Source organism: Cebus imitator, unplaced genomic scaffold (genome assembly GCF_001604975.1).
Source record: "Cebus imitator isolate Cc_AM_T3 unplaced genomic scaffold, Cebus_imitator-1.0 Scaffold52, whole genome shotgun sequence".
Taxonomy (NCBI): domain Eukaryota; kingdom Metazoa; phylum Chordata; class Mammalia; order Primates; family Cebidae; genus Cebus; species Cebus imitator.
This window is the reverse complement of record NW_016107367.1, coordinates 456219-471808: the sequence shown is the minus strand read 5'-3', so window position 1 is coordinate 471808 and position 15590 is coordinate 456219. Positions and strand designations below refer to the sequence as shown.

Here is a 15590-nt window from a genome sequence, read left to right as displayed (position 1 = left end):
GTGGGCTGTGGGAGGAGATGCTCTGGGGGACCCGCCCTTGGTGTGGGAGGAGATGCTCTGGGGGACCCGTCCCTGGTGTGGGCTGTGGGAGGAGATGCACTGGGGGACCCGCCCCTGGTGTGGGCTGTGGGAGGAGATGCTCTGGGGGACCCGCCCCTCGTGTGGGCTGTGGGAGGAGATGCTCTGGGGGACCCACCCTTGGTGTGGGAGGAGATGCTCTGGGGGACCCGTCCCTGGTGTGGGCTGTGAGAGGACATTCCCTGGGGGACCCGCCCCTGGTGTGGGAGGAGATTGTCTGAGGGACCCGCCCTTGGTGTGGGCTGTGGAAGGAGATTCTCTGGGGGACCCGNAGGAGATTCTCTGGGGGACCCGTCCCTGGTGTGGGCTGTGTGGAGATGGTCTGGGGGACCCGCCCTTGGTGTGGGCTGTGGAAGGAGATTCTCTGGGGGACCCGCCCCTGGTGTGGGCCGAGGAGATGCTCTGGGGGACCCGCCCCTGGTGTGGAAGAACATTCTCTGGGGGACCCGCCCCTCGTGTGGGAGGACATTCTCTGGGGGACCCGCCCCTCGTGTGGGAGGACATTCTCTGGGGGACCCACCCCTGGTGTGGAAGGACACTCTCTGGGGGACCTGCCCCTGGTGTGGGCTGTGGGAGGAGATTCTCTGGGGACCCGCCCCTGGTGTGGGTTGTGAGGAGATGCTCTCGGGACCCACCCCTGGTGTGGGTTGTGAGGAGATGCTCTCGGGACCCACCCCTGGTGTGGGCTGTGTGAGGAGATGCTGTGGGGGACCCGACCCTGGTGTGGGCTGTAGGAGGAGATGCTCTGGGGGACCCACCCGGGGTGTCAGCTGTCAGGAGATGCTCTGGGCTTCCCAGGAAAAGTGCTTGTAGCAGCTGTCTAGGCCGTGGTGCCTGGCCCAGAGCTGCCAGGTCTTGGGTGCTCCCGTTCGCTGCTGGTCAGTGGCATATAGAAGGCAACTCTTCATGTAACAACTTGGGAAAGTAACCTTGAGCATCCCCTCAACCAGGAATACTCACCCTGGCCCAGGCCTCTCCCAGAGCTGCTGCCTCTTCCCGGGGTCTCTGGCCTGCCCTATCCTATCTCTTGCGGCTGCTGTGGGTTTACCATGTATGGTTGTGGACAGCCTCCTGGGGCCCTGCCTGGCTCGGGCTCACAGGCACACTGCCCTCCTTCCACCGTTCAGTCCTGCCCCAAGGATGCCCCCTGCTCAGGTTCAACAACACTCCAGCAGCAGCATTCCGTGACCTTCGAGTTACCCAGGAAAGCGTCCACTGGCAAGGTGGCTCCTTCACTACCTTTTGGAGCTCAGCCACTTCTGGGGACCAGACACAGGTGACACGTTATCACATCCAGACGGACTGCTGGGAACTTTAAAACTGCCGTCTTCTGTTTTATTGACAGGTAAATTGTTCAAAAATGTTCTCACGATTCAATAATTACAAAGACTCAGACTTACATTAAAAAAGTAAAAACCAGAACCCCCCTGCAGGTGCCCGTCCAGCAGAAGGCCCAGGAGGGCAGTGGGGTGGGCAGGGCTGGCGGAGCTGGGCCAGTCAGTGCCATCTTGGGGAAGAGCACATCCTGAACAGCCTTGCCAAGCAGCCGACCAGTGGGAGGACAGGGGAGGCCCGGCCCAAGCTGCGGAGAAGCTGTGTCTGCCGCAACAGTTAACCACAAGCCTCTGATGACACAGGGCCACAGAGCTGGTCACTCAACATCTGACACAAAGAAGGGTGAGGTGAAACACACGCGAAGGGCATCGCTGTGCCGTGGGCCAGGGCCAGTGTGCAGGAGTGTGTTGGGTGGGTCTACGTGATCATAAGGGCTACTAATCACCAGGGCTCCATGCGGGGGCGGGGGGGCGGGGTGTCCCAGTGGCTGCAGCGTGGCTCCCTGGGGCTCTGGCCTCCTCTCAGCCCAGCAGGCCACAGGGCCTGCCTGCACCACGACACTTGCTGGTTTTATGGCAGGAGGCAGAAGCCTTGGAAGCGACTGGAAAGCAGAGCATAGCAGACTTCACAGTAGTAGATACTGGTGACACTTCATGGCTGTGACCCAGAATGAACTTGACGCACACAGGACGCAGGGTGTCACTGGTCCTGGGCCTCTGTCCATGACCAGGTGGTCAGCAGCACTTCTGCAGCTGACTATGCAATGGCTAAATGAATAAAAAGGCCACAAACTAACCTCCACTTTCCTCTGTCTTCAAAATTCTAGTGACACTGGGAATGCTAGACGACCTCTTACTATTCTGCTAAGGTCCTAGGGTTTCAGGAACTAGGGAAAGACTGGGTACTGAGGCTGTGTCCCCAGCTGTCTGCTTCCAAAGCAGCCGTATTACAACGGGTTTCTGCTGAGGAAGTGGCGTTAGCAGGGCCCCACACGCCTTCTCGGGCTGTCAGGGGTGGGAGAGGGACTGTGTGGGGTCCTTCATGTGCAGACGGGACGTGTCGCCTCACAGCTGTGCAGACGAACGGATCTGGTCTACTGCCACGAACAATGCGGCATAAAACTGATCAATATTATAATAAAGATTTGTCTTCATCTCCGTATCTACAAAGTGATTCTACATTTCCTTGGACAGCACTGGAGGGCCCGCTCAGTCTTGGCACTGACGCTGGAGGCCATCCCCAGCTCCCTGGGCCCTGTAGCGTGCTGGCGGCTTCAGGCGTCACAGGCCGGCTGCTCCAGGCCTTCCAGGGGGAGCTGGCTCCTGTGGGGGGAGTTAGGGCTCGGTGGACCGCTGGGGTTGGAGCTATTCGATGGAGTTGAGTGTTTGGTGGAGTCCGAATCCGGCTGTGAACAGGAAGAGGGCAGGGTGAGCACCTGTTGCCCTAGCCTGGAGAGGCAGCGCCCAGCTGGACGAGAATGTCTATCCAGGGACAGCTGTGGCAACTGCTCTTCCCCTTTCGTGTCATGAGACCACACAAGCTTCTACACCAGTGATTCCTGGGGGCCTTCGGCTTGCTGGTGAGAGTCACAAATCGATGTCTCACCCCACTCAAAAATAACACAGGAATTATTACGAAAGACAGCAACTCTGTAGTGAAGAAACCAGATGAGGCGGGGCACAGTGGCTCCCACCTGTAACCCCAGCACTTTGGGAGGCCAAGGTGGGTGGATGGCATTCGAGGTCAGGAGTTCAGGACCAGCCTGGCCAACATGATGAAACCTCGTCTCTACTAAAAATACAAAAATTAGCCGGGTGCAGTGGTGCACACCTGCAACCAAGCAGTCCACATTCACAAACATGACACTCTTTCCCGAGAAAAGCATGAGGAATAGAAGGGAACTCCCCAAATGATGAAACAGCTAACAATACCCAGTGGTGAGAGACAGAATTTCCCCCAAGATCAGCAACAAGACAAGGATGCCTGCTTTCACCACTGCCACTCAACATGGCACTAGGGGTTCCAGCCAGAGCAACCAGGGAAGAAAAAGAAAGAAAAAGGGTTCCAAGTTAGAAATAAAGTAAAACCATCTCTGTTTGCAGACAATATGATTCTACACATAGAAAATCCTAAAGAAAAGAATCCACAAAAAACCAGCAAATTCAGCAAGTTATAAGGCACAGGATCAACACACACACATCAGTTCTATTTCTATACACCAGAAACGAACACAGTGAAAGGGAAACTGAAAAAAAAATTTAATTTACAATAGCATCCAAAATAATAGCTAGGAATAGTTTAAGCAGAGGAGTCAAAAATGTGTCCACCATAAATTACAAAACGTTGCTGAAAAAAAAACAGCTTAAATAAATGGAAAATAGCCCATGTTCATGGAGTAAGTATATTGCTAAGATGGCTGTTCCAGGCTGGGGTGGTGGCTCACACCTGTAACCCCAGCACTTCAGGAAGCCAGGGTGGGAGGATCGTTTAAGGTCAGGAGTTCGAGACCAGCCTGGCCAACATGGCGAAACCCTGCCTCTACTAAAAATACAAAAATTAGCTGGGCATGGTGGCAAGTGCCAGTAGTCCCAGCTACTCAGGAGACTGAGGCACCAGAATTGCTTGCAGTGAGCTGAGATCGTACCACTGCATTCCATCATGGGCCACAGAGCAAAACTATAAAAAAAAAAAAAAAAAAAAGCCAACAAAAAAAATGCATTATGAGGAATGTAAATGACAACCTGTAGAACAAGAGAAGACATCTGCAAATCACATCTCGCAAGAGCCTGCTATTCAGACCACTACAGGAGCTCCAACCCATCCACAGAAAGACAAACCACCTATTCAAAAATGGGCAAAGGCCTTGAGCAGGTATTTCTCTAAAGAACGTACGAAATGGCCAATAAGCTTAAGAAAAGATACTCAAGTCTCTAGGGAATGCAGATCAAAACCACAGTCAGGCACTACTTCACAGCCACTAGGACGACTATTAAAAAGAAAACAAAAAAACAAAAACAAGTATTGGTGAGGATGTGGGGATACAGAACCCTCAGACATTGCTGGCGGAAATGCAATAGGTACAACTGCTGCAGAAAACAGTTTGGTGGCGCCTCAAAGTTAAACATAGAATCACCACGTAAATCCAGCAATCCCACTCACAGGCATAAACCCCAATGTGAAGACAGGCACTCAATAAGTATGTGCACACGTGTTCCTAGCACCATGCACTACGGCCCAAACGGGCATCGGGGAAGAATGGGAAAACAAGGTGGGCTCTATCCATGCAGGAGAATATTATTTAGCATTGAAAACGAAACCGTGACACATGCTACAGCAGGGGTGAACCACAGCAACAGTCTGCCAAGTGAAAACCAGGCACAAAGGGTCAAAACCATTTCTAGGGGCGGGAGGAAAAAAATTCTATACGAAATGTTGGGTACTCCATTTCCACAAAATGTCCATCAGGAGAAATCTCAGAAAACTGGGGGCTGCCCAGGTGCTAAAGGGAGGGAGCGACGGGGAGAGAATGCTTAAGGGGCAGGAATTTATTTTGAAATGATGAAAATGTCTTTTTTATTATGTTTTAGAGACAGGATCTCGCTACATTGCCCAGACGGGCCTTGAACTCCTCAAGTGATCCTCCCACCTCAGCTTTGCTAGCAGCTGGTACTACAGGCATGAACCACTGCGCCCGGCCTGGGGTAATAGAGATGTTTCTGAATGAGAAAGAGGTGGTGGATGTTCTAAATGTCACTCAGTTGTTCACTTCGGTCATCTGGGCCCAGTGTGCTGGCTGATGCCTGGCATCCAAATCCTCTGCGAGGCTGAGGTGGGAGGACGGCTTGAGCCCAGGAGTTGGGAGACCAGCCTGGGCAACAAAGTGAGGCCCTGCCTCTATATTACTACTTAAAAAAAAAAAAAAAAGTTGTTTTGTGACTTTCATTTAAAAGAACAAACAAGGTCATGCAGACGAAACAGGCACTAGCTGCCTTGGGGCACGGTGCCCTGAGAGGGGTGCCATGTCCTCTGTGTGGTGTGACAGCCTGAGACATGCATCGAAGCTCCTGAGCAGGAAACAGCAGACAGACACAAGCTCTGGAGCAAGTTGTAAAGTAGCAGCAGTGCTCGCTGCAAAAATGTTACTGCCCACCAAAGACAGGCTGAGGGCCTGCTGCAGAGTAAAGGGCGGGGCGCAGGACGGACAAAGGACGGAAAGTCAGAGGATATCCAGAGGAAGAGACAGCGACCTTGGCAGTAATGTGTGCAAGGCATCTGCACGTCTGTTTGGCAGCTGATGTTAAAACATCTCAGTGCTGGGGCTGAGACGTGTGCTGGGGTGATGGGCCTGGCCCTTCTACCTGCCTTCCTCCCTCCCTCCCTCCCTCCAAGGATGGCACCAGGGGCTCAGCCCACAGCACTGAAGCTCCCCGCCTCCCTCAATTGCATTCTCACCCCCGTTCTGCACAGGGGAAACTGAGGCCAGAGCAGTGCGGCTGAGCTGTGCACAAAAACGCTGCCAGCCAGAGCAGGGCTTGTCCCCGAGGTGGTCCCCACACTCTGGCACCTAGCGCCATCCCAGGGGAGGAGCAGAAGAGAGACCAATGTGGAAGGCCAGCCCGGACCAAAGCAACCACTGATGTGTCACAAAACAACACAGGGGAGTCCCAGAGGAAGGAGCAGCCTCTGGCGGAGCCGGTAGGCTGGAAAGCTTCCATTCCCCATGGGGCAGTAACAGCCCCGCCCCCAGCCAGTGCTCCCAAAGGAGACCCAGGATCTGACCAAGAGATGGCTGCTTGGGCCTCCTGGAGGAAGGGACGGCCACCCCTGCCTCCCTGCCACCCTGTTGCCCTCACACTGCACAGAACAGCCTAAGTGGGGTGCTCCAGAAGGGCTGTCACACCACTCAGGCCCCCAGATCTTTGGCTGCTCCTACTGCAGTGGCGGCTCACTGCCAAGGCACTGCACCTGGGAACGTCTCACCTCTTTGTCAAAGTCCTGGTCTGGATCGGACATACTTCTCAGAGGCACAGCCACACCGGGCTCCGATCCACCTATGGAGCAAGGACAGCTTTCCTCTTAGGGAAAAATTCAAGAATGGAATCAAAATTCTGGGGTCTCCCCATTCCCACCTCCCACCTCCCCCAGGGCGGTGGGGGCCGCGCTTGCTCCGCACCTGACGAGGGCCACGAGATGTAGGGCTTGTTCCTGGACGGAGGCTGGCGGGCCAGGCTGGCAGGCGTGGGGCCTGGCCTTTCCTCCTGGGAGTGGGGCCCGGCACTCTGGACAGAGACAGCAACACATGAGTATGCTTGGGAGACATAAAGAAGGGTCAGCAGCGAAGTTTGTGCCACCTATGGTGGCTGTGGCCCCCTGACTTTGATGAGCAAAATGGGGGCCAGGAGGGCTCCCTGGAATGGACAAGGGCTCAGGGCAGTCTGGAACTAAGAACTGGCAACACCAACTTAGGCCAGGTCAAATCCTCTAAGAGGCATTTATTTTTTTTCTTGAGACTTAGTCTCACTCTGTCCCCTAGTTTGGAGCACAGTGGCGTGATCTCGGCTCACTACAACCTCTGCCTCCTGGGTTCAAGTGTTTCTCCTGCCTCGTCCTCCCAAGTAGTTGGGACTACAGGTGCCCGCCACCATGCCCAGCTAATTTTTGTAATTTAGTAGAGAGGGGGTTTCACCACGTAGGCCAGGCTGGTTTCAAACTCCTGACCTCAGGTGATCCACCTGCCTTGGCCTCCCAAATTGCTGGAATTGAGCCACCAGACCCAGCCTAAAAAGCATACTTCTTAAATAAAAAAGAGAAAGTATGCTATCTGTTGGTATGAAGGGCTACTTAGAAACCACCACCTGACAGCAAATGGCCTTAGGAAACCCTGACAGGCTGACGTGGTGACAGACTCCACAAGCACACCCGCAGCATCATTGCCAGAGCAGCCTGGGGTCTGTGCACAAGGCCTGTGACAGGGACAGTGCTCGTGAACACAGCTTCAGTGAGACAGGCTTGTGTGACAGGTCAGAGGACAGTGCCAGCATTGGCGGGCGGGCCCTGCCTATGGGGCGGTCTCAGCCGCCACAGCTGTCTATTGGGGAGGAGAGGATGAGGTGCCCTGCCCGGCTGGCCCGCCCCACCACGGCCGTGCACGCACCAGAGGCAGGTCCATGAGCACCTGCATGCCGTCACCCGGGCCCATGTGAGCCACGTGGTTGAAGTTGGTTGGGTTGGATATCATTTTGGATCTCAATTCTGGGTCTCTAAGCATCTCTCTGGGGAAAAGAAACACTTTTGAGATTCATGGATATGTGAGAATCCTCGTGGCCCTCCCCAGAGCGAGGCCCGGCTGACCCCGTGAGGCCCGTTCCTACCGCCGCTGCTGCAGTCTCTCCTCCTCCGGGACCTTGAAGACGAACCGCCTTTTGCTCCTGGTGCGCAGCATCTGCTTCTTGCTGTTGTCGCAGGTGTCTGGCACGTTGAGAACTGCTCCTGCAGAAGCAGAGTGCGCGGTGATGGTGCTGCAGCGCCAGGGACACGACCCCCTCTGCCCCCTTCCCTCCACTCCCGGCGCAGAGGAAGGCTCACCCGAGAACTTGCTCTTGAAGTATATCAGGCGTGGGGGCTCACAGTTGAGGAGGTTGAGGGTGCCTTCAGAGTTCAGGGGCCTTATCTGGATTGGAAGCCAAGGAGGAACAGTAAGTGCGGGCCAAGCAGACTGCACCGGGAGAACCCCACCCGCACCGGAGGGCGCCTTACCCTGCGCAGGCCTATGGTCTGCACCCACTCCATGGTGCGCACATCGAAGACGTCGACGCCATACTCGCTGTACACCGTGACGTGGGTGGGGCTGCAACCTAGCGCAGATGGAGCAGGGCGGGGTGAGCCACAGTGGCTCAGAACTCACCTGCCCTTGGGCCGGAGGCCACGCCTTGGCACTTGAACAAGTGCAGAGGCGGGAGCACTGCCCTCAGCTGGTTCATGTCACCAGAGACTTCACGTTCCCACTCTGGAATTCATCTTCATTTCAAAGTTTAAACAAACACAATTGAATGTTTAAATGCTCCATCACCACTTCTCTAACTAGTACTTTGAAGACTATAGTACAGATGTTGAAGGTGACTTTTAAAAGTTTGGTTTTTCATTTAGCTCTCATGAGATGTTACTATCATGAAAGCTACTAATTCAGGCTTACCGCACTGGAAACTCAGGCAGGGGGCTGTTTAGTACGGTGAGGTGAATTCCTTCTGTAGGAGAGGACAAGTCAGGTTTCCAGGTAGGTATTAAAACCACAAAGAAACCACTGCTGACCTCTGGCCAACAACCCTGCCTGTCTGCCCTCCACACTAATGACCCCAGACCCCTAGGCACCCATGCTGCGGGGGCGGGGGAGGCCCCTCTGCAGCCTGGTCTGAGGGTGACGGCGTCTTGCAGGGAGCTCTGGTGTCCGAGCTCTGCTCCTCACCTCCTCATCTGTTAGCTTACAGCAGCGCCACCACCCAGGACACCAAGGATGTGAGAACAAGGACTGCAGAGCCTTTGGGCACTTGGAGTTTAAGGGGCTTTCTCCACATTTAGAACAGCAATGACACAGCTGCGCCACGTGATGGAGAAGCGGTGCATGTGCACTGCTCCGTCCCTCCGTGTAGGTGGCACAATCACTGTCCCCACAGCCCCTCAGTGTGGCTTGGCTCCTAGCCATCACTTTGCAGAAACGCAGAGCTGTGAGGTGGCAGGTCCCAAATGCAAGAGAGCTCCAGCTCAGTGACCGTTCCTGGCTCTTCTACCTCCAGAGTTAAAGGTTAATCTGCATTGTGACATACCTCACTGCTCTGTTTCCATCACAGATTCCAGAGGCTACAAGATCAAGCCCATTTTATTTTTTTTGAGACGTCATCTCGCTCTGTCACCAGGCTGGAGTGCAGTGGTGTGATCTTGGCTCACTGCAACCTCTGCCTTCCGGGTTCAAATGTTTCTCCTGCCTCAGCCTCCTGAGTAGCTGGGATTACAGGTGCGCACCACCACGCCTGGCTAATTTTTTTTTTGCATTTTTAGTAGAGACGGGGTTTCACCATGTTGGCCAGGATGGTCTCAGTCTCCTGACCTGGTGATCCACCCCATAGGCCTCCTGAAGTGCTGGGATTACAGGCGTGAGCCACTGCGCTGACCCAGATCAGGCCTTAATTTCTGAATACAAAAAGAAAATCAAACAGAGTTTGCAAAAGACAAAAGATGTTGGCCTGGTCACCAGATGTCTCAGGGGCATTCCAGATGCACCTGTGAGGCCTCTGAGAGCCACGTGCAAAAGCAGACCCTGAACTGACCTTCAGGGAACTGCTCTCCACACAGGGGCTTCTGGGAAGGCCCTCATCTGTCGAGTATGTGGAGATTCACTTGCAAGGAACCAGAGAGAAGTCTAATGTGCCGACTCAGCGATAAACAGATTTCCAATCTAAAAAAAATCTAAGCTAAAGAGTATTATAAAGAACCTGGGGTCTGACAGATGTGACATATGACTGATGCAGGACACATGGCCCCTGTGGCCCTCAGCTACAACAGACTAGATGACACCTGCCCGAAGGGCCAGGGAGGCCACCCACACAGGGTGCTCAGCACAGGTGCAGAATGAGCAGCTCCTCTTCCTATAGGTGGTGAAATGACTTTTGGCCAGCTCTGAAACTCATCTGCATCTACTGCCCCCGTGGGAGAGGCAGCCCGCCAAGGTGGAGAACCCTGGAACTTCAGGTGTCTATGCCAGACACACGTGGCCAGGATCTCAAATACATTGCATTAAGAGACCTGGGTCCTCTTCAGCATTACACTTTGCAAAAATGCAAATCCTGTTGTGTTTCTGAACTCTGTGCTGGCTGCCCATGAAGAGGGCAGGGTGTGGGGGGAAGAGTCCAGGACAAGGGGTGCTAAGGCAGTGGACTGGGCCTTTCCTGCACCTCACCCCAGGCCCCACGGCCCAGTCCCACTGCCCACACGTCTGCTGTGGCATGGCCATCGGGATGGAGCTGGGACACACTGCAGTAAGCCCCTGTGGGTGGAGGCTGGCACGCACCTCACAGGCCTGGTGTCTAGCCAAGATGCCTGGGTATGCTGCTGCCTCACAAGGCCAGCAATGGGGCAGACAAAGCGTTAGCTTCAGGTAAGTGAGGGAGAACATAATTCCCCCACCTCCTGCCCTGTTACCCCATCTGCCTGGCTTGTCCCTTTCTTCCCTGCCTCCTCTTCATCTGTGGATTTGATGGTGCAGGTTACTCTGATAGATCAAACGGAGGGATTCTGACGTTTAAGGTTTCTTTCCATTTTTTTTTTTAAGAGACAGGGTCTCATTCTGTCCCTCAGGCTAGAGTGTAGTGGTGTGATCACGGTTCACTGGAGCCTCTGTCTCTGAACTCAAGAAATCCTCCTGTTGCAGCCTCCCAAGTAGCTGGGACTACAGGCATGTGGCACTGTGCCGGGATAGTTTTTTGGTTTTTAATAGAGATGAGGCTGGTATTGAACTCCTGAGGTCAAGTGAGCCTCCTGCCTCAGCCTCCCACAGTGCTGGGATTATAGGTGTGAGCCACTGCTCCCTGCCCGGTTTAAGGTTTTAAAAGCAATCAGGCAGTGGGCCAGGTGGGAAGTGCCCACTGGTGCTGCTTTCCCCAGTGCCACCATTCACACAGAAAGTCATGTCAACTAAGCGAATTAAGTGACCCAACTGTTTGAAACAGCTCCTACCGCTCTCAGAAAACACTTGTCCCAAGAGGGACTATAACTTAGACACCAGAAGTGAATTTTTTCTGGCCACCAAAACCCTTCAGTTTGTCTTTACTACTGTGTAAAAGTTTATATATTATCATGAGAAAGGCATTTTTTTTTTTTTTTTTTGAGATGGAGACTTGTTCTATTGCCAGGCTGGAGTGTAGTGGCGTGATCTTGGCTCACTGCAACCTCCGCCTCCCTGGTTCAAGCCTCAGCCTCCTGAGTAGCTGGGATTACAGGCACGTGCCACCATGCCCAGCTAATTTTTATATTTTTGATAGAGACAGGGTTTTACTGTGTTGGCTAGGATGGTCCTGATCTCCCTCGTGATCCACCCGCCTCGGCCTCCCAAAGTGCTGGGATTACACAGGCAGAAGGCCTTTTAAACAAGATGAATGCCATGCCCCACCCTCCATCTGCCTAGTCCTTCTGCCTGGGGGCCTATGTCCACTGACTGGGTCTTGTGCTGAGGCCTCTGGAAGAACCAGCCCCATGTGCTCAAGGGAGAGAGGCTGCTGAGCCCGCCCACCGCTGGTCTGAGATGTTGAGATCTGCACCGTGCCTGCTGCTGTACCTCTCCTGATGCTTTGTGACTATGAGACTCAGGGAACTAGAAGACAAACCAAAGCAAAATCGAACACATGCCGACTGTCGGTGGGAAAAGCAGCAACAGGGATATGCAACAGAAAACATATACATACTACAGGCGACAGGAGCCGCAGGCCACATGAGCTCCTGCGCGCGTGCCCTCCGGCCTTGCGGGTCCACGTACAGTCCCATGTGGCTGAAGCAAAGCAGGTACTCCTCGCTTTCGAGCTCCACAGCACAAAGGGCATCAAAAGACTGTTGTGAGAGGAACGCAAGCGAGGGGTCATTGGGATTTACCAGGTTTAGAGGCTGCCCGTCCCCCTGGATGCTCAGCAGGCAGAACCCAGAAGGGTAGCCCACACAGAGCCTGTCCCTGAGCACCGCCAGGCACTGCACGCTGCCGGGAGCCACAATCTCATTGAACTTTCTGTGGAATGGCTTAGTTCTCTGGATCTCATAGCAAAGGATCAGCCGTTTCACGGCTACAAACAGGCAGGTGGCAGAGCTCTTCTTCAGCGTCGCCGTGGCCATGAGCTGGCAGCCTTTGGTTTCCGGAAGCTTGATGTCAAAGCTGCCTTCTGCTCCGTCGAGGGACGACCATGGATAGAGGTGCACGTGGTGGTTCCGGCCACACAGGAGGATTACGATCTTCTCTCTGGGAGCAAGCTCGATCTGGTGCACCTTCTTACAGTCAGCTGCACGCACAATCACTGTGGTGGGGAGGACAGTGTGAGACCAAGAGAATGGCCAGCAGCTCGCAGGAGCTGATGGCCTTGGCTAAAGACCTGCCTGTAACGCCCTGGGCCCCTCCCCTGGGCTCCCTTCCTATGTGCGCAGCCTGAGCCCAGCCCTGAGCCTATCCCTGCCCACAAAGCCAGCAGCCTGAGTGCCCCGGAGAAGCTGCTCTGTACACGCATAGTGTACTCAGAGGGCAGCCTTGGGGCTGGTCAGAAGGCCCTTCCACCTCTGCTGCTGTGCACACCCCTCAGTGTACCAGGGCAGCGCTTCCACCTGGGTCCTCATGCAGCAAGGCCCAGGGGTGATCTGGGCCTCCTTCCATCTTATCCTCAAACCAGAGAGCCCTCGCGCTGCACATGACGAACAAAGAGCTGCCCCGACCTGCTGGGACCCAGAGACGAGTCCTCTGACGGCACTGCCCTCACACAGCCCCAGGTTAACCTAAGCCACCTGCTTGCTCAGGACCTCCCCGAAGAGTTGCCAGAGCCTCGTCCAGCGGCTGCCCCATCCTTCTCCCTCCATGGCCGTCGCACGCTTAGACACTGGGTCTGTCGAGAAAGCACTATGGCTCCCGTGAAATGCCGCTGGATGCCTTGAGGGATGCTCCCAGGGCCCCTGACCCACTGCCCAGGGCCAGTTCCAGTCTCCTGAAGTTTCTGCTCCTAGACCCGGGGCTGTGGAGCAGGCATGTGCAGGGAGACCTTTGCCCTTCCTCGCTGGCAAGAGTGAAGTGTCAAAATTGGAAGCAAAGAAACTAAAGCTTCTCAAGTGAAGCCTCAGCACAGGTTGGGAAATCTCAGCTGTTCCTCCTTCCGGGGACATTCCCTGACCCCCACCCATGCCCGCTCAGTGCTCTCCTGAACTCGATGGATGCGACACGGATTTAGCACATCGCCAGGCACTCGGCGCTGGTCTCCACAGCACCTTCATCTTAGCAGCCACTGACCCCGGGCTGTCTGCAAAGGTCAGGCTGGGCCTGTGACATCCCAGGCTGGCAATCCCCTGCTCACTCACCATCTCGGGTGACCTCGATGACATACAGCCCTTCTTCTAAGCCGACTGCAATCCTGTCCGCATCTGTGGAGGGTAAGTAACAGAAAGTCAGTACAGCTGACCAGGAACAGCATGGGTTTGAACTGCGTAACTCCGCTTATTCACGGGGATTTTCAACCATGTCGGTGAAAACACAGCATCCCAGGGATGTGAAACTTCGGTTTCAGGGTGACTTTCTGTACACATGGACGCTGCAGGGCCAACAGTGGGAGTGAGTCTGTGAGGATTTGGGTGTGGGCAGGGCTCCTGGGGCACCCCCAGGCTTACCCAGGGCCGACTGTCCACACAGGTCACCTGCTTCTCAACATGCAGGGAGAAGCCGTCCACAAACCCTAATGGACCACGCGCCTGTGTACTGCGTCTGACTTTCAGATGGGCACCGCAGTGCTGTTGCTTCCGACACGTAAAGGACACAGCCTTTGGGACGTACCCACGATGGCAGCTGTCAAGACGGCTTTGATGAGAGGCAGCGAGCTGTCATAGGCTTCCAAGGGCACATGCACGACCTGGTTCCTCAGCCGGTTTTTATGAAGGATGGACTGGAGTCCTTCTAGAATTCCAACCCACTTCCTCTTTTCGTTCTCATTTTCTGTCAGAATGAGCAGCGAGCTTGTTTTAGAAGGTGCACCTAAGAGAGAGGCCGTCACCTTCAGGCCAGAAAACAGAAGAGAAGAGAGGAGCCATCAGACACCAAAGCCGCACAGATGCCATGGCCCTGCTGGGGCCATACACCGTGGAGCAACAGGTCCCAGCACACTTCCCCAGTGGAAGCCCTGACCTCACCTCGCTGGGCACCTTGCAGGGGCTCCCGAGGCAGCACGCAGAAGAGGTGGGGGTCTAAACAACCCCGTGAAGTCCCTTCCTGGTCCCATTTTTCTTAATTCTGCTTTTGCCAACACTATCAATAGCTGCCTACTTTAAATTTGCTTTCTTGGATAATCATTATAAATAAAAATAGATTCTGAGAATGTGTCCAGGAAAAGAGGGTCTCAAAAACACTGGCCCAAATCCCGCCTCCCCGTGATGGCCTCTGAGCACGCACTGACGGTTTCAGTCACTACCGTCACCACCGCTCCAGCAACCATGGCAATTTCCTGCAGCGTGTACAGGAGGCTGTTTCTGAATAAAGATGTGATTTAGCAAAAACTGACTTATAGACTTAGTTTTGTTGTCAACCAATGATTACTGTGTTTATAAAAAAAAAAAAAAAATCCCCAATGGGGGGGCTGGAGGGTTTCTTTCCCCAATTCACAGTCTTCTAGAAACACCCTAGTGCTACAATGTCTAACACTAATTCAGTGAGGGACTCAATCAGCCAACAAAAACGCTGGCTCTGACTGGTGCTGGGGGGTGCTGCAGCGGCACCTAACCCGCCCCAGCGCCCACCAGCAATGCCCGGATGTGGACTGGGTGGAAGGAGTTTCAGATGTAGGAGGAAGGAGGGTCAGTGAAGTGAGGTCTGGGAAGAAGCCAGCCAGGAGGCTCCGAGATGGGCACAGGCTGCTGCTCTGCCAGGATGTGGACGCACAGGGACCTGGGGCCGGGCTGGAGGCTGAGACCCGGAAGCCAGGCTGGAAGCACGCTGGTGGCTGCCGTGGCATGACGGCAGGCCTGGAATAATCAGTTTTAACCACGTGATTTGTTACAAAGAATAATGGAAAATCCGTACCCTGAATATACACGGAATGTCTCGGCGGGTAGCATGAATGACATCTGAGGCCAGGACTGAGCTCACGGAAAACTCTTCATCTCTGGTAAGAAAGAAACATTGACCCTGCTGGGAGACACACACAGGGCTGAAGGCCCACGCCCTGCCCCTCCACCCCTATGTTCCGCAGTAGAGGCCAGGTCTCCTGCCTCCCACAGGTGCAAAAAACACGGGCAGGGCCAACAAATGACTCAAGACTCTGGCAGGTGTTTCAGGGCTTAGGCTGCCGGAAGGGAAGCCAAGAGCCTCATCCACACTGTGTTGGTGCCCGTCAGTCCCTCTACAGCCACGTGCAGAGGACAAGTGGGGTGAGGGGTGGGTGTGGGGGTGAGATGGGGAG

General features: G+C 54.6%; 1 protein-coding gene and 1 long non-coding RNA gene across 7 annotated transcripts in view; one reads left to right on the top strand and one right to left on the bottom strand.

Annotated features, from left to right (window-relative positions):
* Positions 1-754: 754 nt before the first annotated feature.
* On the top strand, positions 755-2571 carry LOC108304021. Its single transcript, XR_005200148.1, has 2 exons — positions 755-1423; positions 1512-2571. It is a non-coding gene; the product is annotated as an uncharacterized LOC108304021 (long non-coding RNA).
* CDC42BPB (CDC42 binding protein kinase beta) overlaps positions 1389-15590 on the bottom strand; it is a 115228-nt gene continuing 101026 nt past the window's right edge. For 4 of the 6 annotated variants that reach the window (XM_017528038.2, XM_017528036.2, XM_017528039.2 and 1 more), the window contains 11 exons: positions 15212-15293; positions 13973-14189; positions 13504-13566; positions 11865-12461; positions 8170-8267; positions 7999-8083; positions 7785-7902; positions 7568-7685; positions 6587-6692; positions 6394-6464; positions 2511-2818 (listed from right to left, as the gene is read on the bottom strand). In XM_017528038.2, the coding sequence (XP_017383527.1) occupies positions 2687-2818; positions 6394-6464; positions 6587-6692; positions 7568-7685; positions 7785-7902; positions 7999-8083; positions 8170-8267; positions 11865-12461; positions 13504-13566; positions 13973-14189; positions 15212-15293 (1687 nt within the window). In that variant the 3' untranslated portion in view covers positions 2511-2686. Of the gene's footprint in view, positions 2819-6393; positions 6465-6586; positions 6693-7567; positions 7686-7784; positions 7903-7998; positions 8084-8169; positions 8268-11864; positions 12462-13503; positions 13567-13972; positions 14190-15211; positions 15294-15590 lie in introns of all 6 variants that reach the window. The other 2 variants (XM_017528034.1, XM_017528037.1) reach the window with 1 other exon arrangement.